Consider the following 25,244-nt stretch of genomic DNA (forward strand, 5'->3'; position numbering starts at 1 on the left):
ATAGTATACAAAGTAGCGCATTTGTAAAACTGCTCCAAACTTTTCATAAATCACAGCTTTCATCTGGAACTGGTAGGCAATGCCGTAACCTTTTCTAGTGCAGGTACTTAAATGCACTCCATCTCCACTCATTACAGTGCTAGACTACCGTGAAGTGTCTCCAATAGTGAGCAGCAGGACTGTTCATCAGAGGTGACATACAAGTGGGAACAGGGGATTGGGAGACTGATGGAGCTGTGATCCAAACACACGCTCTGCACCTCCACAACAAGCTGAAGGAACAGATTTATCTGAGGAGAATCAACAGCAGTGCTCGGTGTACACAGGCGCTATGCATAATTAGCACTATAGACACAGTGAGCTGAAATATGCTCAGACTGCAAACAACTCTGTGATTCAGAGGAGCAATAGAATAAATAGGTGCTTTTGTGGTCCGACTTACTGTCAATATGTGCAAGGAGGTATTTTGTACTGGAAATCAAAAGATCCTCATGTTTGGAAGGATGTGCTCATTTCAAAAGTAGAGGGAAAAAAAGTCCTGATTGTGAATTCTGCTGTGAATAGTCTAGACAAGTGACTTCACTGTAATGGAAATAACACACCAACCTGACATGGTTTTGTTCAACAGCAGACTTTGTCTAAGTTATATGGAAACACACTTTGTGACAAAATTTCTTTATTATTTTGTTGATAAAAATCTCAGAACATTTCATGAAGCCCAAAAAAATATACAATTCCTTCCTGAGGAGCAAAGATAAATACAGTACTTGTAGCAATTCAAATGGATATTCATATACACTATTCACAAGCATTAATTTTTCAAAAACAGCACAATTTTGTCAAGGCAGCAGAGTAAATCTCATGCTCCAGATGTTCAGTTGGAGCAGCCAGATGTGCTGTGTATTTGTTCATGTTGGTTTTCAAATTTGAGTTTACAGTATTTTGATATTAAAAAGGATAAGGCTTGGATTATTGTCTTTTTTTCTTATTGTCAACAAGTTCCATGAAAAGACAAAAACAAACAACACATTAGTCTGCTTCTCGATACTTTCAGCTTTCCTACCCTGTTGGTGGCTCTCAGCCCTAAGTCTGTTTGCAGTTCAAAAAAAGGCTAAATAATTTCCTGATGCAGCTGGGCACTGTAGCTTTCAGCAAATGTTACTCATGTAACATTAAATAGTGCATTTGTGGGGGACTATTTTCAGCAGGAGATTAATATACATTTGGTGCTGTAGTGAGAAGCAGCATGATGATGCTGCTGTGATTAGCTCAAACAAACTGCAAAGATCATGTTTATCATAATGATGAACCACGTCATCCAGTGCAAGTGTGGCTGATTAATGACTAATTAATGGAGCTCAACAGTACACATGAGTTAGATATATCACATTTTGGCTACACAGACAATAGTTGTCATGGGATTTGTTAACAATAAGAAAAATATAGAATGTCACCTGCCTTATTCTTGAATGTCCAGATGTATTTGGTCACACATATTTGTTAAAAAAAAAAAAAAGCACTGATATCAACTGGTGCAACCTAAATAAGAGAATCCACAAGTACATCCCTGAGTAAAAAAAAAACAAAAAAACATAAACATTATAAATCATTAAATACATAATCTGTGAAAGTAATAATGACATCCTGTCATTTTTAATGTGCTGCCCATGACCCAATACAGACAGTAAATTGCAACTCTGTGCTTTTTCAGCAGAAAGCGTGGCAGCTCAGGTCTTTGTGCAGACCTCATTCATGCGCGGGTGTGATTATTTTCCAAGTCATTTAAGTCACATAAAAGCATTTAATTAATAAGCGCCATCCATTCGTGGGATCCCCTTCATAGTTAGCTGAGCATTACTTCCGAGCACCACTGAGGCGAATCTCCTTAATTGAGAAGTGAAATAAGAGGCATCTGTAAACAGAAGGCGCAAAATAAATAGTTCCATGTAGATGAAGACCACCCCTACAGCTAATTTACTTCTTTCATAATTGTCACCGCTCCCAGAGGTTGACTCCATCTTGTGAGTGGTGTCCTTCTCATTTATGACACTGTCTGTCACTATTAGATCTTCCTAAGGGCCAGACAGAAACAGATTTTCATGCAAGCACCTCAAGTGCATTTTGTCAAGGTAGCATTGTTCAGTTTTGATGATGAATGGATGAGTGCATGCGAGCTATGGATCACTGAACTTATCTTCTCTGAGCTGGCTCCAGGCAAAGTTTGATGCTTGACCAGTGCATCAGAAATCAAAACAGTGCAATGCTTTTGGGTCTGGAAAACAGTGTGTTTAGAGAGAGGATTTATAAGAAAATCCTTCATTTAGTATATTTAACATAGTGCATTTTTAGAAGAGGGAAGATCATGTCTTATTAAGAAAGCAGGTCTGTATTTTAAAAAGTTATTTTTTTATAATCCCCATGGGAGACATGCTAATTTCTTTTACAAAAAAAAAACTAACTTTAGTACTGAGATACCAGGGTATGACAGCTTTTTTTGAGTGCAGAACCTTGTGCAGTCAGTCTTGCTTGGTGGTATATTGGATCATGTCTGTCATCTGTTTGTTTGTGTCATTGGATGTGGGACACTTGTAGAGTGTTGTCTGCTGGCATCTGTCATCATCTTCGTCTCCCTGCATGAGCCTGTTGGTGGAAAGACACGACAACCCCTTCATTGCCAACATGTCATACAGAAGAAGAAGCAGAACCTCTGACACACAATGCTACTTTAAAAAACTGCCACTATGTCACAAACACTCGAGACTAAATAAATTTTTATGGCATCGAGAAGGCTGTCAATCGTAAAAATGCAACACTCAGTTAAAGGTGCTGTCAAGCTTCCATCAAGCAATGCATACTGCAGACAAAAGTACAAACTGTTGAGGACAAACTACAGGTAGAAGTGGGCCTATCGCACTGCACACATGCAAGTAAACAGGAAGCATGACATGATATGACAGCCCTAAGTACACATCTGAGAGTGCAACGTGTGCTGGAGATTTGTAATATCAGTCAACATATGGCATCTGTTGGCTGCCATTTCAAACTCTCATCATGTGTCACTCACCGGTCTTGGGTTCCGGTGGCCACGGGCCTGGGCTAGGGCATGGTCACGGGCATGGGCACGGGTACGGGCCTGGGCTAGGGCTTGAGCACGGGAGCGGTCATGAGCACGATCAAGGGTTTGGGCATGGACACGGGCATGGAAACGGTCATGGATATCACCATGGGTACGGGCACGGGCACGGGCCTCATCAGCAACACGCCTGTTTGGATTAACATGCATCGTGGCAACATGCCGCTGCGCACGGCGCTGAGCCACTGGTATGTTAAGAGGAGGTCTAGGGGGCTGGGGACCTTTAGTTGGGGATGTGTGCTGAGTGCGCTCCCTGGGGAGAGTCTGGAACTGTGCAAGGGGCAGAACAGGAGGAGGAGTCGGTGGATGCTGAGCTCCAGCAGCAGGAGCTTGAGCCTGTGGTCCAGGGTGAAGCAGGGCAGCCTGGGTCTGTTGGTTCCGATTCTGAAATGTTTCAGCCATCGCAGTGTGGGCTCTGAGTGCAGCCTGGGTTAGGTTATTGGGATTAGACTGGGCAGGAGTGCCTCCTTGGCGAGGGTGACTGGCACCATGTATGACAGGCTGTGTCTGCATGCCCAGACCTTGTGATGATGTTTGGATGGGTACTCCTCTATGTTGCTGGGCCATGTGAGCCTGTGGAAGGTGATTAGGATCAGCCAAAGCTCTTGTATCTGCACCCTGTGGTGCAGTTGGTCCCTGTTGTGTTGTGGGTCCTTGTGACATGGCAGAGTGTCGTACGGTGTCCTGCTGGCTCATGAGAGGCAGTGCCTGGGGGTTATTGCTGTGTCTGGCTTCCTGCCTGGGGGCGGTCTGGCTACCAGGCAAACCTCTGATGTCTCGCTGAGCACTCTCCCTTTGTGTGCGGAGGCTGCTCTGTGTGTGGTGTGCAGCCTCAAGCTGCGTTACATCGAGTGTATTTGGGAATCGAAGATCAGCTGAACGGCTCCGTGTCTGTCTGTCCACCGGTGGTGCAACTTGTCTGTTTAGAACTCTGCTCAGCAAACTGTTTTGGCTCTGAGGTTGTGGCTGAGATCTATTTGCCGTTCTCGCCTCTGGTATAGGTGGATTGGTAGTGTAGTCTGTAGTGTCAGAGGTGAGCTCAGGTGAGAACTGTCGTCTTTGAAGCGTGCCGCTGGGATATGACGGTGTCCCTCGCAGGCGATCCCACGGCATCTGTTGATGGGAGGAGCTGGGAGTGGCATCATATCTGTCTGAGTTTCTTTCAGAGTGGTGATGACGCGCTGGCTCCTGCTGGTAGGTCTGTGTGACTGCATTTTGCTGTGAAATATTGTTACTATTAAAATGTGTGTACCCAGTTGGTATAAGCCCAGGCTGAGTTTGAGGACCATTCAGTTGGGGATCACTAGGATAGAATTGCCCACTTTGCACCCTAGGAGTTGATTGCCCTGTGTGTGACAGGTTTTGTTGGGTTTGTGAAGCAAAATTATTAGCTGTGTTGGTAAGGGGAGATGAACTGTTTTGCTGAGTCTGTTGGCCATTGGTTGGGTATGAGTTAAGATTGACATGAATGGTGGGCATTTGTGCATTGTTGTTATGCTGGGCAGTTTGTGGCAGCGTATTGAGGCTGACGTGGACCGCCGGCGGCTGGGTGCCGCCCTGGGCAGTGCCAGCCTGTATGAGAATGTTAGAATTTTGCTGCTGTCTGTTTGGGACTGTATTTGCATTCTGAGCATCAGTGTGCGTGAAAGCCGGGTTGTCAATGCCATTGTGCGGGTATGAATTGGTGTTCTGAATAGCATTGTGTAGGAGTCCATTCGTGTGGGTACGACCATTGTGTTGCTGTGTGTCAAAGTTATGCAGGCCATTCAGCGGCAGTGTCTGTGGGTTGTCACGGTTTTCACGTGGCACTGTGTATAAGCGGTCAGGGTGGCGTGCGTGTGTGTTCACGTGATAGTGGGGGTGGTGGGGACCTTGGCCCAATTCTCTTGCACCATTAGGCTGTGGATCTGGAGGCTTAATGGGAGCAAATGAAAAATGAGGGGAAGATGAAAGGAGACAGCAAAAGAAAGATGGAATAAAGGGGTTAATTTGTGAAAAGCCCTTAAGCACCATCACATGGACAAGATAAAGACAAAATCAATAGTGAATCATATGTAAACTGTTATAGTGGCTTACTAGATTTGGGTTGGTCTTCTGAGCAACCACAGTATTCCTGTATCTCTGCTGTGCTGTAGCAATAAAAATGACAACAAAATAACACCAGTGCAAGAAAACATGCCTGAGCTATTATGGAAAGTATAGATGGACACAGAGATCATCAAGTAGTCTTTTATGAAGAGTTTGACTCAACATAATATATAATGAAATGAAAAGTAGATAAACAAAATGTCCATGGTTGCACAAACAGACTTACCCCTCCTCTTTCGCACAAGACAAATAATGAGCAGGATGAGGAGCACAATGATTATGATCAGCAGCAACACTCCAATCACAATCCCAGCCACTTCCCCTCCATTTAGACATATGTCTGAAATAGAAAGAATGGTGTCAAAGGGGGAGAATTAATAAAGATAATGAGTCTGGAGCTCAGACAGACAAGAGGAGGAAAAGAAAAAAAAAAAAACAACAGAGGAGAGGAGGGGAAGATTCTAAAAAAGGATGATAAAGTGCAGCAGAGAGAAAGAAATGAAAATAAAGGGAGGAAAGAGTGTGTGTGAAAGTCACTGAATGACTTTGACCACATTCCCACCAGATCAATCTCCCAGGATACTTTCTGTGCCTCTCCTGTCGTGAAGACAGATACAGGGAAGGAGTCCAAAACCAACCGTCATCATTATCAGTCACAGAGAGCATCCACCATAACTCACCTACGATGGTCAAGTCTGTCCCCTGCTCTGACGTGCCCAGAGTGATGGTGTTTCTGGCCGTGCACACGAACCGGCCGCTCTCGTTGGTTGAGAAAGTCTGAAGGGTGAGCACCCCACTGTCTGGCTGGTTTGGCTTAACAGTTTCTCCGTTACGTTGCCATGTGAAGAGGGCAGGGGGCAGCGAGTCAGACATACAGGTGAGACGCACCGTCTGTCCCACCAACACATTCCCTCCCCCGACACAGGCTTTTGGGGTGTCCTTGGTCAGTACAGGAGTGTCAGGGCCATCTGGATCGGTGACGATCAGAGCACATCATGAGCAGCGTCAAAAACAGTTGGTTCTCAAGTACAACAAGGAAAATTTGGATTCCAAAAAAATATCTGACTGCATATTATACACATGAGGGGCCTTGTGCATTCAACATCCTGCACAGAAGCCGAAGAAAGTACAGCTTACTGAGAAAACAAGCTACTGCAGCCTGCTGCTCAAGACAGTCTGGTGTTAGAGCAGAATTTACATGCTACTCTTCAAAAAAAAAAAAAAAGACATCTTCCAAGCTATATATGGCAATAAAAAGTATGACAGTTCAAGATATGGGAAATATGCTTACTCACTGACTACAGTATCGTTTATCATGCAAAAACACCATATATAAATGCTTGTTTAATTTTCTCAAATGTGAATATTTGCAACTTTTTTCTGTTTCAGATTACTGTGAATTAAATCTCTTTGGGTTTTGGATTTTTCAAGATGTCACCTTAGCTTCTGGTAAAGTGTAAGGGGCATTTTCACTATTTTCTGATAATTCATTGACTGAAAATGCCCAGAGACAAATCAGCAATGAAAATGATCATTAGTTACACCTCATGTTATGACTTCTTATCATGATCTTATGTTCCTGGCATGTATAGCCCAGGTGGATTTTACCAACACCTGTGATCTGATGTGTTTTTCATTTGGGAAAAGAAACCTTGTGTTTTAGATATTAGAGAGCAGGAATGTGGAAGGTAGTCACTGTAGTATGGGATATTACTGTAACACTGTCATATCAAAATTAATGATGTGATAAAGACAGTGGCAGAACAATAATCTTATGACAGAATGTCTTGTGCAATCCGAGTGCAATTCAGAACACTGTGTGCAGTGCAGTATGGATAAGCAGATAAGCTACTGCTATTTGCAGGGGCTACAGCAGATTAGCTGCCACTTGTCTTGATCAGTGCAAACTCACAGTAGACAGTGAGGCTCTTTGTGGCAGTCTGGGCGCTGACAAGGTTGCTGACAGTACATGTGTACTCCCCGGTATCACTCCGTCTGGCTGGGTTGATGATGAGAGAGCCATCTGAGATGGTGATCCTGGAGTCGGCAGTGATGGTTTTACCTCCTTTGCCCCACTGGACTGTAGTCTCCGTCCCAGCAGTCCATGTACAACTCAGAGACACATTTCTACCCTCTACCGCTATTGAGGGAACAACCAGACTCACCCCAGCCACTGCATCTACAGGGAGACTCAAAAATAAAGATGTCTCCAAAGAGCTGCAAAAGCAGAATTACCCAGAAAGGGTTTCTAAAGGTATTATTACTGTTGGTATAGAGCATGAGAGTATGAGATAGCACACTTCAAAAGTTGGAGTGACAGAACAATAGAGGGCAGTTTTATGTTTCTGTTGAGGATAATTTGTTGTAATCAAAGCAAGTGAGAGCTGAGAAGGGACAGGATTCAGATAGAAGCACAGATGGTGAATAAGGGGGCAGACGGTATGAGTGGTAGCCGAGATGCCTCTTGGCGGGCAGCCTAAGTTAAATAATTGGAGAGGGAGAAGAGGGGGCGTATGGATGGAGGAGGAGGCTGTGACTAAGAGAGAACAGCGGCAGCAACAGCAAACAAACAAAAACATTCAAGCAACTGCCTCTAATAGCTCTAACCACTTGCATTTTTGCAGGCTTTCTGCTTGCCTGTGACTCAGCAGTAGCATTTTACATTTTAAGGTTTTAGCTGCTCCTCATTTCTAGAGTAAGTTATGGTGAGTAAGTAGGAGGCAGAGAGTCGTGCTCAAGGACTCGGCTAATCCATGACATGAGCTGGTTTTTGTGAGTTTTGGAGGATATGACCTTTGAGCAGGAACAGACTAGTGCCTCTAACAATTTGGTCACCCTGCCACTCCATCACCTCTGGTGGTAACAAGGATGAGAAAGACTGTACGTCATCCCTCTGGCATGGGCAGATGACTGAAAATAAAGAGAGACACTCAGCTGTTCGTGCTCTGGTATGTTACTGAATGTAAATGAGTGGAAAATACTGTATGTACTGTATGTAAATGTAATGCTACATTTAGATTGCTACAATATCAAACATCTAAGAGCATGAGTGCTGCATATCAAATGAGTTTTGATTTGCATAAAGCCCTGAGCCACGAGTTTCATCCCCTCCTCCTTTTTCATTAATTTTACCTTGCCTACTATGGGTCACTAATTTCATTACACCTCCCAGACTAAGTCTCTTACTCCCCAAATCCTCCCTCTCCTCTCTTTACTCCCTCCTCTTCCTCCTTAACATTATCGCTTCCCTCAAAACCTCCCTCCACCAACCCTCCCACCTTCTTTTCCAATCCTTTCCTTTCCTTTCCTTTCCTTTCCTTTCCTTTCCTTTCCTTTCCTTTCCTTTCCTTTCCTTTCCTTTCCTTTCCTTTCCTTCCCTTCCCTTCCCTTCCCTTCCCTTCCCTTCCCTTCCCTCCTCCTCCTCCTTCTTCTCCTCCTCCCTCTTAAGTGAACTCACAGGCACACTTTTTATCTCTTACCAAACACCCTCAGCTGTATTGATCTGGAGTTAGGAGTCAGGCCGGTGGTGGCAATGGGGATAACCTCCACTGAGTAGTTCCCGGCATCTCGGAGTTGGGCACTTCCGATGCGGAGTTGGGTGGCAGTGATGGTGACCCTGCCCGCGAACTGGGCCACTGGATTAACCACTGCATTTCCCCCGGCCCACACACCCAGAGTGACTCCTTGGTACTTCCATGTCATGGACAGGACCTGAGGCACTGTCAGCACTGTAAACACTATCTCAGTACCAGTTTGAACCAGCACCGGGTCTGTCTGGAACTGGATCTGTACTTGAGCCATCACATCAGCAGAGAGGAAGACTAAACAGAAAATAAAAGGAGAATCAGTGAGGGAAGGTACATTTACTCAAGTACTGAATATTTTTCAGCTTATGATCCCTTACAAATTAGCAGTGGCTAGTTGGGGCCCCTTGTCACCTTCCAGATGTCTAAGAGTTGTTTGCAGGAGTTTCAGTTAAATAATTGGTTGAGGCTTTGAAAGTTAAAATTATTCAATATTTCACAAATAAATCAAAGATTAGAGTCCAAAAAAAAAAATACAAACTTGTGTGGAAAACCTTTTTTTCTCTCCCATCCCATTAATCTCCTCATGATCCCTAAGATTCCCTTTAGAGTGACTCGACCCCTAGGTTGGAAACCACTGTATCTAAACTTTAGATACACTTTAAATATATTTTGCTGATAATACTTCAGTACTTTTACTAAAGGACCTGAGTACTGCTTCCACCACTGCAGAGAACAAAATCTATAGATACACACAGACCAGGCTCCAGGGGTAAAAACCCATTAGTAAGGTACACACTCTTTCCTTCCTCGTAGATTTCACACCATGTTTTTTGGATTGTAAAGTGATCCCAAGCTAAACATCTATTTTGTGTTTTTGTTAGCCTGACTTAACGTAAGCCGTGCTGAAATCACATTTGCTGTCTCTCCTCTCAAGAATCAGTGGTGCATAGGCAATTTTTCACAAATGTTGTAAAGAACCATTGATTTGACACATTCAGGCATTTAACTGTTGTGTGCCGTTTGTCCATTTGTAATCTGTATGTGAGTGAAGACCAAAAAAATAAATAAATCTGTCTGGTTTTTTCTATTTGGCTGCCAGTCCTCCCTCTTGTTTGTGCTGGTATTACAGATTCATGCAGGAAAAAAAACCCAGGCTGAATTTTCAGTGCCCTTTTACTGGCATATAAAGCCACCACGGAAGAACGCTCTGGCCAATGAATTATAGTGAATCAAATCAATATGGTCCTGATCAGTCTTGCTGGACTGCCTTTACACGATTTTCACTGGGAAGCAGAGAATAAAATGACAAGAGCCAACAGCTATATGGACTGTCTTCAGGTTCCTGCACTGAGATGTTAAAGTCAATGCTCGATTAAAAATATCAGCGGCCTTGTCGATTTTCCAGTAGAGATGGAAAGATAAAGAGTCATGAGTCAGAAGTGAGGAACACCCATGAGTGACGCAGCACAGTTTCAGTGCCTTTGTGTGCTGTTGGGCTGTTTTTACAAGGCCGGGACACAAGGTCAGCTCAAAGAAATAGAGTAAATATGACTGAATTTAATAGGTTGCAATTGATTCATAACAATATGTAAGTGGTTTAGTTGCAGATTCCTTGAATGAACAATGGCAGGGAGCCCAGAAGTGATGCCAGCAACTGTAGTTAAGTGAACTGATAATAAAACTGTATACTGCAGAGATTAACTGGCAGCCAGAAAAGTTTTTACTTTTCCTTCCTGAACTTTAGGTTTCTGTAGGTGGGTCTAATGGGTATAACTGTTCATTCTAACAATCCATTTCTTCCAAGCTAACAGCTGTTTCTGGAAATGTTAAATCACTTCTCGTGCACCAAAGGATCTTTGCCAGAGACACATCCACCAAACCGCAGGCATTTAGAACAGAAAGAGCTCCTACAAAGAGTGTAGGTTGATTCACTTTTGTGTAATATCAATTGCCAATAGACAGCCACGAAATTAATATTTAATTATATGAAAATGTTGCTGATTATTACTTTAATTATTATCTTTCATGCATGAACAACAACCCTTAGTTAATGAACAAATTAAAATATCATTTACATTCCTGGTGCTTATTTTCTTTGCTAATCTTGCTGCAGAAGTACAAATAGTAAAAGTAGATTTTTTCTGCTTGATCTTTTATGCATCCAACAGTCAATTACACCAGAGTAGAAAGAATGATCAGAAATTTTGGATGTGAAAATTGGTACCACAGTAAAAGATATACTACTCATTTGGCATCCATTATGCAAGATCCTCAAACACATAATTTTGTTATCATCATGAAAAGATGAAAACTAGCAATGTATTAGCCTTTGTCTAAACATTTTCCCACCTATATATCCTGTTTGTGGCATTCAGCCCCAAACCTACATGTTCTTACTTGAGTCGTAAGTCATTAAAGACTGTTCACAAACATATAGTTTAATAATTTTTACTCAGACAGGAATAAAGAGTGCATTTGCTGGAGACTATTTTCCGCTGCGGATTAATATACGAGGGGTTCTTGCAAGTATTTATGGCAGTAGAGGTGCTGAGGTGCTCACTCATGTTTTTAATTGAGGAGTAAGTTATATCAGACTTTGGCTTCACAGATAAAACTTGTGTGAAGGGTCAATGATCTTTTCATACTGTTGACAATACAAACAATATCTTATTTGTTAAATTGAGCATGTTGTGCTAGTGGTCAGGCGCTGGTGACCCAAAACATCCACATCACAGGATTCCTCCTTCAGATCATCTGTATCAACTCATATATATATATGTATGTATGTATGTTATTAAACACCTGCTCACTTGTACTTAATAACTGTTCAGAAGTCATATTTTCATAAACAACAAGGAAGTATCAGTATAGGTAAACCTCTTATTCACGCATGAAGAACAGCTACGTAGCCTACTCTTGTATTCAAAAAATGTATTATCGTCCATCCCTATCAACAAAATTCCAAACAAAGTCCATCTGAGTCAGTCTGAAGGCTCAGATGTCGGAAACTGGGAGGAGACCGTGAAAGCATCACATCACTCAGTAGTCCGCGCACAAGCGAGAATGCAGCCACGCAGGTTTTAGAGCAGTTAAGACGAGCTTTCTGCTTGAAATGCAATTGTTTTATAAACGTGCCTGGAATACCACAGTGTCTCTCCCCTGACCTGTTTTTTTCCCCGCAGTACAGACTCTAACCGATACTCTTTTGTGAGCTGTTTGAACCATTTGAACGTTACTGTCAGAACAGGAGGGGAGAAAACTGTCAGTGCAAATTGTTTTACCTGCCAGTGACAGACTGATAAGGAGCAAAGGTTGTCTCATGTCGTCAGTCAGGCCGGTCTGCGGAGAGATTAAACTCTTTAATATACAAAATTACTTTTGCTATGAAGTCTGATAAATTTTAACAGCTTAAAATATTTTTTTTAACAGACTTTGGGCCATAAAGGCTGTACAGATTGGAGCCTTGCTATTATTACCGTGCTTTATACACCATTTAATTCAGTTTATACGAGATTTTAAAAAAACAAATATTTTCTCCTGAACATTAATTAACATTAATAACATGAGCTAGCTGTATAAAACTCACCAAAGTGTTTTCCCCCTGTCCTTGTGTTCATTTTTGTGTTGAAATAAAGCTCCGTGTTGGATTGTGTTTGCTAACTTATGAGTCTACTTCCTGTTTCTCCACTATTACCTGTCAAGGACACACCTATTCTCTTAAAGGTGTCCACAGCCATTAGCTACAAGCTAATGGTGGAAAGTAACTCAGTACTTGAACTGTATATTTAGTATTTGAAATTAGTCCCACCTTGACCAACTACAACAGTCTAAAATATGTAATATATAATAATGTATCAGGCACAGGGGACATTTTCTGCAGAACGATTAAATTTACTCCAGTAAATTTTAGATAATACTTCTATACTTTTACATGCTCATGTGTTCATGAAGAGTATTTTCATAAATGTGCCCTGTTTTTTTTTTTCTATTACTGCATTTAATAATAACATTAAACCTGCAGTGTGAAATTTTCATCTCCCCTTCTGGTAGACAGTAATTACACAAACACTGCTAGTGCCAGCTTATGACACCACACCAATGGTAATCTGTGTTTGTCCTCGTCGTGGATCGCTTTATTTATTTTTTTCATTCCTTTCTCTGAATAGAGAAATAGTAGAGTATGTTTTTTTGTTTGTTTTTTTTCTTGGATACTTCTTAGGCCATACTCCTAGCTACTGTAGTCTACTCTGTCTCCATAGCTACGGTTGCTTCCCTCCTTCAGGTCTGGAGGAGAGAGATTTACCTGGTGTTGATAGGCTTATTCAGTGTTGTGTGAACTCCTTTGGCTAGGGCTAAAATGTAATGGACGATCATGTTAACGTCTCCAGCTTGAAGAATATATTACAAAAATCTTACAGTATCACATCATTAGTCCACATAAAACATGTTAAGAAATGTAAAAGGGTTTTTAGATTAATGAAACTGATAGTGATGAGACAGTGAGATAGTGTCACACTGCTAGCAGTTACGTAGAAACCGCATCACTTTTCAGAGAATATATACATTTTATTTTCTCAAAATGGTGATTGTTTCCCTTTTAACATTCATGATTCAAGGTCATCTTTATTAGCACTGGTTGCTGTGTTACATGGAAACTGTGATCTGATTAAGTGGTTGATAAAATTATATCAGATAACAACATCTTTATACATTCAGTTCTTTATTTAAAATATTCACTGCAATGATTTGGATTAATGTAAAGTAAAACTAATTATTTTACATATGGCACCAGAAGCATATGTTGATATCTGGGAAAAAAAAAGGCTGATACGAGGGCAAAATGTAGATTTTTTTTTCAGCTGATGTATCAGTGCCACCCACTGGTTAATTCCAGCTAACAGCACTCCTCTGTAGACAAAGAACTCAGTGGGAGCCACAGCTGTGATTCCCATGATTATTCATAACCCCTCTGCAAATACAAATGGATTTATAATCAGTTTTAAATCACTCGTTATATCTGGGCCCCAGGATGCATTTCTTAAAGTGAAAAACTGCAGAGCTAAGCCTGAAATAAGTGATGTCATTTTGTTTCACTGCTCTGGTAGTGTAGAGAGGTCTGTAGCTGACAAAACAATCCTATCTGAAGGCCTGTTTCGTGGCTGTACTGGAGCTTTTGATCATATTACATCATCTTGTTTGACGGAAGGTTTTTTTTCCCTCCCGATGTTCTTTTCACAAGCTGAGGATTAAATTCTGATTTATGTAAGCTGGAAAAGGCCAGAATATGATCTTAAATTCCAGTGTGGCTCCATCAAATCAGCACACGATCCACTGTTAATGATGCAAACTTCAAATTAAATGGTTCTCGCTCCAGTTTTGCGTAGACTAACTGAACTCTCCCAAGGGAAAAAGAATAAAATCACTGGCATTGCGGTTTACGTGCTTGGAGGTGTCTCTTAGTTGCATGCAGGCAGACAATTATTGAAAAAACAAAATAAGAATAGAGTAATTCATGTATTACCTCCTCTTTACACTCTAAAGCCAAGACAATGTATTGTGTCTGCAGGGCAAATAGTGTTTGTGCAGGATAAGAAGCCTGCAGTACAAAGCCTGTTTCGTAAGACTGAGTTCCAACATTGTCACTGGTTTCCCTTCAAAAGAATACCATTGCATTTTATCTCTATTTACAAACAGTGCAACAACAGTGGTGTGAAAATCCAAAATCGAACATGTTGTATTGTTGTCGGAGCATGTCCTTGGACACAGGTCAGAGAAAGGATGGGGTGGGGGTGGGGGTGGTAGTGGTTGAGAGTATGGAGGGGGGTGATTTTTACAATGGAAAGTTCACTTATTTGAAAACACAAAGCATAAAGAACTCTTTACTGTACAGGAAGGAGAGGGGGAGTTGGTGGTGGTGGGGGGTGGTTGAGGAAACTGCTTGGAAATAAGGTGACGCCTACGTGACTCACTGACTGGACGTGACAAGCAGAGATAAAGGCCAGAGAGAGAAGGAGAAGGTCCAGAAACACTTCAGCTGTACTTCTGTCTGATGTTGTTTGCAGTAACGGCTGTGGATCTGGAGCTCTCATCTTTAACTAGGTTCTTTATCACAATGAAATGGCAACTGCTTTGAAGATTTTGTTTTATTTTAGGCCATAAATCTGCTCAGTGAGTGAACTGCACTGCACCTTAACCTCTGAGAAAGTGAACGCAGAGTGGAGCAGCTCTGGCTCGACTCTGTTGTTTGTCTCACCTTTGGAAAGGTAGGTGAATCCCACTCTGAGGGAGTTTTGATGTGGATAACTTGACGGCAAACAGCAAGGGGAATTCCAGGTTATATTTAATGTATGCAGGTTGCGTTGTGTTCCTGCACTGCTATCACTGTTTCCTCTCTGTGTGTTTTGTTGTGGCAGCTGTGCTTGAGGGGGTTCATTTTAGTTTTGGCAGCAGACCCGTCCTCATTTTGTTCCAACTTCTGATTCTAGTGCAGTCTGCAATGCCAATATTGTTGTTCTTTGGATAGTTCACAAATAAATTAAGGGGGGAAAAAAAAGAATACCCTAACCATTTGGATTACATTTTTAATAGAGGGACATGCTGCTTTAATTGTTTTTTACTCTCATTTTAATTTCACATTTTCTTTGGAGGTGGTGTTGTTATTCTTGCTGTGGTGGCACCCCTGCTGCATGAGTTCAGAGGAAATGGTGTGCTGTTGCTGTGGTCATGGACAAATTCCTCTCTCTGTTCTGTGTCTACATCAGCAGGTGTTATGGATCTACAGTATTTCCTGTGCGGGAGAGTTGCTCTGCTGCTTCTTTTGAGTAAGGTTTTTTGTTGTAGGCACCACAATAATGTCTTCTAGTAAAAAGTAAGAATAAAAAAAACAGCATGAAGTCTGTCTAAAAACAACAGTCAGATCCCTGTGTTCCTTGCTGTAATCTTTCCTCCTGCACTTTCAATATAAAACAATGCAGTCCTTGTCTTGTGTATGAATACTTTCTAAAGTTTATCTGAGGGTAATGCAAGGATTCAGCAGTCTAAGTTAGACAAATCAAGTGGATATCTTCTAAAGTTACACCATTAGTGCAGAAGTCTCTCTTTGTGTCATTATCTTTCCACTGCTGCTAAACAAGGAAACACTGTCTGCTGAAACACAATGACAGAATTTTAAACAAAAAAGGCTGGAAGTCTGGAAGATATCAAATTTCAATTATCAAAAAACACAGACTGCTGAACCCTCAGCAAGGACCACCATGTCGTCCAACCTAAACAAGCACGGAGGTCGTCTGTCCTTATCCTCAAATATGACCCATAGGAGCATACCAGACTTTTGTCTGCCAACAACAACAACAATAAACACATGTTTAAGGTTGTGGAACAGTCATGGATATAAGAGACAATGCGGACTATTAGTTTCACACAGGAAATGAGCAGTGGTCTCCTGTGTGAAAATCCTGTGTTTTGTCAACCCATCAACAGAACTATGGGTCATAATGAGCTGCCTGCACACACGACATATGGGGTTGTTGTTTTTACAAGAGGACATTGGACTATCACTTCACTGAAAGTGCATAAGGAAAGCATCTTATAAAATGATTACAGCAGGTTTCAGTGCACACATGAGCACCTGCCTTTTGTTTAAAGACAGACTTTTAAAAAAATGTGAAGCTATCCTTTAATTCTCTGAGAGCACAAAAAAAAAAAATCATGTTACACACCAACACAAATGCAAAAAGAATGTAAACTGCCTTTTCCATTGATGTCCACACTTGCATTATTCACATCTCCTCCATCCTCCCATCCAAGTTAAGACGCATGATTAATACTCCTTGCGGTAAATGCACACAGGCTTACCAGGTCCACTACAGTTTTGACATAGATTTTAGGATATTGATGTGGTTTGATGGATATCACATTAGGCATGCCTGTCATGCACTATAAATCATCGCTTGACATTGTTTGACAGAAAGCAGCCATACATATTCATAAAGCACATGCAGAGGACGGAGATGAAGTATTATGCCAGTGTTTGTTTTATTAGCTTCCAGTTCTGCCCAAATAATGCAAACCCTCCATAAGCTAAAAGGTCAAAACTGATGAATATGAAATACTTTGGGTCTTCCTGGCCAGCTGAATAGAAAAACATTCTGCATGAGGCATGTAAGTTGAAAAACCAGACACTGATGATGAGCATGTAGTAACAAATGGTCCAATCTTTGTCCTCAGTGCCATGTAGGCTCCAGTGTATGTCAGTGCACATCCTCAATGAGGAGCCCGTGCATGTAATCCCTGACTTCAGGCTGGTTCTGAAAGCCCAGATCGAGCATGGACCACTTGAACAGGTCTCCATGGTAACCTGGGAAAGAGAGCCCGAAACTGGAATCTCTCCCGTGAGAGTGACACTGGCCACATGCCCAGGCGAAAGCTTCAAGTGTGCTGGTATGAGGCCAAAAGTCAGTGCGAACGTGGAGCAGCAGGAGGCAACACTTGAGATTAATGGATACAGCAGAGCGGACAGCGGTGTGTACGCTGTGACTGTGACGGATCACACAGGAGCCAAGACCACTGCACACTGCATTGTCAGGGAATATGGTACAGTATGAAGCACATCATGTGAAGGAATTTACTGTGAAGTCGTTAGTTGAGACATAGCTTCACAATCATTCTGATGGTATACTAACTCAAAAAAATTTTGGATTCTCCAGGTCAAGCATTTGCACGGTTTTCTATCACCAGTCATTTTAAACTGACTTCCTTTGTTGACCAAACAATCTCACCACAAAATCCATTTAGTAGCTTCTCTTGAGGGTTTTCTGCATTATCTTCTTTTGATGGAAGATTCGAATTCTGACTTGTATGTCCCAGAGCAGGCCAGAATATGAACTTAACTTCATTCTGACTTTAACCATATCAGCAGCCCATTTTTTGTCTAGGAAGTAGACTTTGAATTTAAGGGTGTTCATGGGGATTTCACAGAATCTACTAAGCTACTTTCCTGAGAGAATGGGAATAAAATTGTCTGCATACCTCAACTCATGGAGTTGTAAAAGTATTGAAAGGACTTCTTGTTAATGTTCACTTAATAGTTGAAGTTTTAAAAGACATTTTTGACCTTGCAAACAGCAGTCCTTTGAAATCCCTTTGATTTTTCAGACAAAATAAGTACTTTATAGACAACACAGGCAATTGGGATTGGCATTTGTTCTCATTTTTGGCTAAGCAATCGGTTAAGTGCAAAAATAAGCACACAGACTAATGGATACTGAAGATAATCAGTAGTTGCAGCTGCTATTAGGAATGATTCTGCTCTCTACAATCTGAACAGACAAGGAGAAAGTCATAAGGTTATAAAGGTTGGTGGATGTTGAGGCTGCCAACAGATGGCAGCTGGAGAGGGAAAATATGAATATAAATACTGCTCTTCTGCAACATTTTGAAGAATTTTACAACAGCAGTTTGTGAAAATTAAGTCTCAAATATGTACATCTCAGTGTAATGATATGAAAGCAGAAATTTCAAATACTCATCAGCTGACCTTTCTAGAGTTAACTCCAACAATTACCAATGGCATAATGGATGTGCTTTAATTTCACGCCAGCAGGCATTGTTTCTCTCTGATGGCGGATGTCTCATTTAATAATGAAACACTTTAAATTAAATTTGCCTATAGGCCTTGCTTTGTGGCTCTCTCTCTTTGTTTCTGTGCTTCTAGATGATTTCAGTCTCACTGCAGCTTTCTAGTTTTTCTGTCAAAGCTTCTTTGCCTTCACTCTCATCTGTCTGCTCTAAATGGTATCAATTCATCAGTTCCACTCTTCTCTACATCTGCTCTCTCAGCTTTCAGGGTTTTCCATCATCATCATCACCCCCTCTGAAACTGAGCCAGTTTCTCCTGACAGCATTAAACAGCGTTCATGATTCTTTGTCTTAGACTCTTTTGGACAACCATGTGCCATTATTCATATTTTATAACAGATAGATGCCCACAGCCTAGCACTTCATATCTCCCCTTGTTTCCATCCAGCCATAAGTTCTTTCCTCCATACCTATGACCTATTTTCACACTTATCCTCACCCCTCTGTCTTTTCCAGAGGCGGTGCACCATGTCTCTGTCAGCATCAATGTGTCTCATTCCTTGCTGGTTTGCGGCGAGGCCTGGGGGACGGACCCTCACTTCAGCTGGCTTCACGAGAGGGTCGCCATCACCAAGACTGTGGGAAACGTCTCCAAAGATGGAACGACGCTGTTTGTGACCAAGAAACCTATTTGTGGCCACTTCACCTGTATGGTTAGCAACAAACTGGGCTACAGTTCTGCCACATATACTGCAGGTACGATTTTGACTCTGTATTGTTTGTGTCTGCCTCTGTGAAGAAGTAGGGATATTGTTCTTAAAAATGAATCACCTGTGTACAGTTTGCAGAGGTGAAGTGCATTTAGTACATTATTTACCTTACTTAAAGCTGCACAAATTAATATCAGTATTGGGGGAAAAATTTATGTTTTGTATGAAAGGGCTCACTCCAGTCAGCTCTATAAATCATTTTAGCATCTTTCAGCTCATTGTTTTAGTTTACAGCCCACAACTTTACAGTTTTGGTTCATTCTCACCACTCTCATAGAAGTTTCTTCCAGACACAGGCATTTTTTTTGTTTGTTTGTTTGTTTGTTTTTTTTCCCAGTCATCATCACACAGCAGATAAATAACATTATGGACTAGCTGGTGAACATATTTGAGAATTTAGTAGCTTAAGGGCCAGATATTTCCCAGGAATTTCATTTCCATTTCTACTTAATGCTACTTCTGAGCAACCAAATTCCATAATAAAATATTGCAGTTTTTATTTTACTACATTTATCTGATAAAAGCCTGATGTTACTTTGCACATCATGGTTTTTTGTATACATACAAAGTATATGACCCATCAACCCATTAAATGCGTGTCAATTACACATTGTTATGGATTTAAATACCAGCTGTATATGAATCACTTAGACTGTATTTATACCAGTTACAATATTACAAATGCTGCACACACACACACACACACATTAACACACAATAATGACCCAATAATATAATAAATATAACAATGTAACACTTGATGATTAATCTATCAAATTAGATACTGAGCTTCTGAGATCATTGTGTAAGATAACTGATTGGACGAAAAGGTGGCCAAGCATCATTTTATCATCATCAACATCTTATTTAAAGTCAGCTCAGGGTGTTGTGTCATGGATATTCAGAAATCAGACTCCTTTATACTGTGGCTTGTGTCTATCTGACCCATCCCCCACTGATTGTACTTTGTTCTGTGTATTGTATCACTGGTGGTGTTTCAGTGATAAAGGATTTTCCTCAGTGCAATCAATAAATCACTACCACCACTACTGCTACTGCTGCTAAACAGGCGAGACAAATGCAATTCTTCGTATCTGCCACGAGGCGTGATGATCCAAAGACAGTCAGGGTATTTCAGGAAACCTCCTGTTAGCTCTTGCTCTTCCAGTCAGTTAAGTGGCTGTACAGACTTGTTGCAGTGGACCTTTTGTGGCATTTTAGAGCAGCCATGTCAGATGACAGTTTTTTTTGGGTTTGGTTTTTTTTGCCCTCTCATCTCATTGTCTTTTACCGACCTGACAGCACCTTGTGAGACAGAGGGCAGAGGGACAACGGCGGCCGTGGTGTGTCTCGTCCTCCTGCTGCTGCTTGGAGGAGTACTGGCATTTCTGCTGTGGTGGTACAGTATAGCACATAGACAGTGGCAGGCACAGGCACAAATCTCATTTCAGGCTTTGGTCTGATCATAAAACCATATGCCGAGAGAAAATAAGACACTGGTAGTAACTGCTTTAAAAGAGGAGAGAAAAAAAACTGAGGGTACTAAATGAAAACAGTAAGAAGCTACACAGCCAGAGTCCTCCCACACAACGTGTGACACATATGGGGCATGACAGGGTAGGCAGTGTCTGCTGACAAAACAATAATCATGTGTACTCAAGCCAGTGTACGGTTTGTCAATGCTATTTGATCTAAATTTAACTCGTTTCTTTTCAGGAGACACAGGCACAATAACAGTGGAGAGATTCTGCACCAACCTTTGAATGACCCCATCTAAAAACTCAGAGGTCTAAAAAGGGGAGAGCAGGGAATGGACTGGACTGTGAGGGAGGATCTTCCTGTCCTGTGAGCAGTGTGACCTTACACAGCAGTGGAACAATGTGAAGAGTGAACTGCTCGTCGGCAAAAAGAAAAATATCTAAAAATGGATATTGAGCCTGAGATACCAGCAGAGTCTTTACACTGCCTCCTGCTGGGCTGCAACTGACACTGTGTATTTAATAGCATAGGCATAGGTAATGATCATTTTTGTAAGCTTGTATTGACTCTACATTGTATTTAAATGTATTGTATTTCTTTTATAATAAAATCCCTTTACAGAATGTGACACACTTACTAATGCAATGATTCACTTGAATAATCTGAAAAGACAGTTTTAGATATGTCTTATTTTTTTCCAGGAGGACAGAGTCGTGATCTTTTTAATTTTTTGTCTCAGCTGCTATAACAGCAGACATTGATTATTCTCCTGTCCTCACTATGAATGGAGGTCCACAGCTATGCAGCAGCACTCAGTTGCTGAAGACAGTGGTGGAAATCTTCAGCAAGAGAGAGACCATATTGTAAAAATGAATTAGGTATTCCAGTAACAAGAAAACTGGAATCACAAAATTGGCTGTCAGATTAATCACATTGCTGGGAAAAAACAAATTATCAGAACAACATGAAGCCTTCATAGGACATACAACACAATTTTTAATCTTCTAAACAGACACAAAAATAACAAAGATAAAAAAAAAAAGGAGTCAAATACACAACAGTTATCCCAAAAGTAATTTAACAGTTACTTAAATTATAATAACAGCAACACATAGCCTCAGACAGCTCGCTATTATAATTGCTTGGATCATAGACAAACAGCTATAATGTAGAGGACCTACTGTGTAGATAATGCTCAACTATTAACTATTTATCAGTCTCCCATTAGCTTCAAATATGAATACACTGCACATTTTCTTTTTCACTATGTTGTAATAATAATAATAATATGAAAACAGCAACTCAAAGTAACTTTTACTCAGGTTTCAACCAAAAGAAATTATGCAACCAACTTTTTTGGAATTCAAAAGGGGTCAAGGGTCAGGTATTACCATGTAATTTATGAGTATTATAACCAATAATTAACTGAGTCAACCAGTCAGTGAGCCAGCTACCATTCAGTCGACGCAATTGAACTTTGATACTCCCATGCCAATTGGATTGCCATAATTGCATGCAAGGAGCTGTTACAAGCAAGCATGATGGCTCATCTTTCTTATATGAACCAGGGCACCTGTGCCACCAGTGAATATAATCAAGTCTGTATCACTCAGTAATGGACCAAAAAAAAAAAAAAAAAAAAAAAAAAAAAAAAAAAAAAAAAAAAAAAAAAAAAAAAAAAAAAAAAAAGCAAATTGCACAGGATAACACCTGCAAAAATGAGTATATAAAATGAAATCCAGCCTGTAAACATTTTTGTGTTTATGGGTCCCAGTACAATCTCAAACTTAAGTCTTCTACATTGTTTGTGGGTTTTTGCTATTCAAATGTTTGAATTCAGCTTGATATGTTCTGCTTTCCTACCCATTCAATTGTGTAATTTTGAGGCTAAAATTATCCTCTGGGATTCCCCGTTAATTTTGGTTATGTTGTGTTTTGGTTTGGTTTTTTCTCTTTGTTACAGTGTTCTTGGTTTTCATCCAGACACTGCAGATTGTGTGCAACAGATAACGCTGGATATATTGTCATGCACTTTAGCGATGTCAACTTTCACAGCACACCAATCACACTGCATAAGAAATGAACCCATTAACCCCCAGTGCTGTTATGACTGCGCGCCGCAGAGCCACACTGGACCACATGGAGGAAATGGAACCAGAGAACAGGCGGTCAAATGGAGGACAAGTTATATCAGGTGTGGGAGGAAAAAGCTATTGAACATCTGCCATGAAAGTTTAGGCGTGCCTCTGGGAGGTTTTGCCAGAAATAATTTTTGCTTTCCATTCCGATATTTCGAAATATATCAAAGAAAAGTTGCTCCTTTCTCAGCTACAAAAGTCCTTAATATTGCTGAACCTTAATACTGATACAAGAATGGTAGATACAGCTTATATAGCTCCTTAAGGCTATATCCTGAGGTGGAGAAGACAATGATGAAATATTATGAAAATGGAATGAAAACTGTAGAGTGATAGGAGTGGAATACAGATCACTCACCACTGAAGTCAGACTGTTGTTCAGAATTAGTAATGCACCTGCCCTCTAAATGCAGCAGTTCTATATGAAATAAATGCATCAGCTTCACATGAGTCTGCAAAGTTGAAAATGCAGGTAATATATAAAACATACATCACCATGTGCACATTATCCCTTTCGAGAGAACTTTTGACAGTATAAGCATAAAAGGAGGGCAGAACATTTCTCAAACGGCCTCCTTACCCAGATTTCTGCAAGAATCCCCCCTGTCACAAGCCCATTAGCACTGCTCTCATTGTACTGTTAGTGTACCCTGTGCTCCCCTGGATTCAACCGCCTCCCATCAGACGACACAGGAGATGGAGGTGCAGCAGAGGCACATCCATCATGTGGAGCTAAACCTGCAAGTTGTAGAGCCTCGTCTGAAGCTGAGGCCATATGATAAATATGAAATATGGGTTTAAAGAAATCTCAGAGCTCCCACTAAAGGGCATGAAGGACATTCATCTTAAAAAATATAGGTGGTGATATTCTCCATTTAAATCATTGTTAACAGATCCAATTCAAAGATCAACGCCAACTGTTCCTAGCCAGTTGTTTTTTTAAGCCAGTGCCTGATTTAGCTCGTTTCTGTGTCATAGACCTCCACTGTGCAAAAACGATTAAAAACATCTTAATGAGCCACATCATTGCACTGGGTGACATCCTTCATCATGATGAAGCTGCCAGTGTGGACTATTTTGTGTCAATCCATTATACACTGTCCTGCTATTGTAAATAGCAGAGAAATAAATCTGTGGCTGAAAGTGGTCCAGCAAATACAGTCTTAACAATCTCAAGTAACAATTGCTTAAAACTAAAGTGCCCAGGTCATTTAGGAAATCTCTTCAAAATCTTCAAACAATGTGGGATATATTCATGGCCTATTTCTTAAGATTCATCTTCAGTAGGAACAAATGGGCTTAGACCAGAGTACCACCGACATCCAAAAGTACTGAGAGAGTGGTTCATTGTTGTTTTTTGTCTTTTTATGGCATTTGTTGACAAGAACAAAAAACGGGATATTACCAGGTTTATCGTTAAATAGAAAACGGACCGAAAAGTGTAAAATTTTGTCCACAATTGGACTGTGTTTGTTCTCACAAACGTTTGGTCTGCAGTTCCCCTGCAAAATTATCCTCACTCCATGCCATTTTGGAGTATAGTGGCCCAGAACAGCCATCTGCAGAGAAAAGGTCAAAAATATCAAACATGATTTAACTCTGTAACCCAGAACTTATTCCAGAAAGCCACTGCTGTCAAAACAAGTCTGAGCCCGAACAGCTCTGTGAGGCTGTACTGAGACACAGTGGTGCTTTGAGTTAAATGTTATCATACCAATATGTTTTATTGAACATAATTATTAGGATTCATCTTCAGAGGACCATGAGAAAGAAGTGGGTCCTTTATCCTTAATTTTGTTTCAAGATCCCCATCAAAATTATCTGTAAATAATCAAATTCATTATAGATGCATTGCCCGGGCTCTGAGCTGACAAGCGTAGAGTAACTGAATAATGGCTGGGAAGGACAAACCGTTAGAATGGTCCATCATAATTCACATAGTCCATAAAATAGAAAAGACTGTCTGCTGATCCCTGACAGCTCAATATTATCTTATCACCATCTCTGCAGTCAGTGGCGCACACACAAACACACACACATACACACACTAGCAGATTCAGATTCTTGTTTGTGTGGTGCATTGTACTCTCTCTGTGGAGCTGTAAGGAGCAGTGCGTTGATCCATGACACATCCATGAGAACCATCAGCGGCCAGGCTTCCCTCTGTTGACCCCCAACGTCTCTCTGTGCATTCCAGTCATGTTACTCTTATCACAGCTGGATTTCCTTGCCAGAACTATACGTATTCATAGTTGTAGATAGAGGCCAGCAAAGGGCTAACAAAAGGGAGAATGGGTGGTCTGATGTGATTAGAGAAAGGCTTGACTATGGCTATTTATAGTCAGAGACTGAGAGTTGGTCATGTTATAATTCAAGCAAGCTGTTATGAGCCTCTGAGATCTTAGAGCAATAGGTTTGACATTTTGGGAAATGTACTTATTTGCCTTCTTGCTGAGAGTTAGAACAGCAAATAAGTTTTGTAGGAAAAGTAATAGCTGGCTGAATAACTTTCAGGGTCAACATTTTCATTTAT

The 25,244-nt window shown here is 41.0% G+C and overlaps 2 protein-coding genes across 4 annotated transcripts; one reads left to right on the top strand and one right to left on the bottom strand.

The window, feature by feature from the left end:
- Positions 1-659: 659 nt before the first annotated feature.
- si:dkeyp-97a10.3 (uncharacterized) lies at positions 660-12,434 on the bottom strand. The gene is made up of 9 exons (XM_018700032.2): positions 12,335-12,434; positions 12,030-12,087; positions 8,701-9,042; positions 7,134-7,400; positions 5,902-6,189; positions 5,448-5,561; positions 5,210-5,262; positions 3,065-5,047; positions 660-2,640 (listed from the first exon to the last, which is right to left on the bottom strand). Exons 2-9 carry the CDS (start codon positions 12,067-12,069, stop codon positions 2,617-2,619), a joined length of 3,111 nt encoding a protein of 1,036 aa, XP_018555548.1. The 5' UTR covers positions 12,070-12,087; positions 12,335-12,434; the 3' UTR covers positions 660-2,616.
- Positions 12,435-14,653: 2,219 nt separating this feature from the next.
- Positions 14,654-21,201, top strand: si:dkeyp-97a10.2 (uncharacterized). Of its 3 annotated transcripts, none has more exons than XM_051076073.1 (6): positions 14,654-15,011; positions 15,396-15,569; positions 16,975-17,340; positions 18,841-19,080; positions 20,397-20,493; positions 20,811-21,201. In XM_051076073.1, the coding sequence occupies exons 2-6, from the start codon at positions 15,518-15,520 to the stop codon at positions 20,869-20,871; spliced, it is 816 nt and encodes a 271-aa protein (XP_050932030.1). In that variant the 5' UTR covers positions 14,654-15,011; positions 15,396-15,517; the 3' UTR covers positions 20,872-21,201. The 3 variants fall into 3 exon arrangements, with proteins under 3 accessions (XP_050932030.1, XP_018555552.1, XP_050932029.1); XM_018700036.2 differs by having other exon boundaries at positions 15,510-15,569; XM_051076072.1 differs by having other exon boundaries at positions 15,513-15,569.
- The last annotated feature ends 4,043 nt before the right edge of the window (positions 21,202-25,244 follow it).

This window comes from Lates calcarifer, linkage group LG15, assembly GCF_001640805.2.
Source record: "Lates calcarifer isolate ASB-BC8 linkage group LG15, TLL_Latcal_v3, whole genome shotgun sequence".
NCBI classification, from domain to species: Eukaryota; Metazoa; Chordata; class Actinopteri; family Centropomidae; genus Lates; species Lates calcarifer.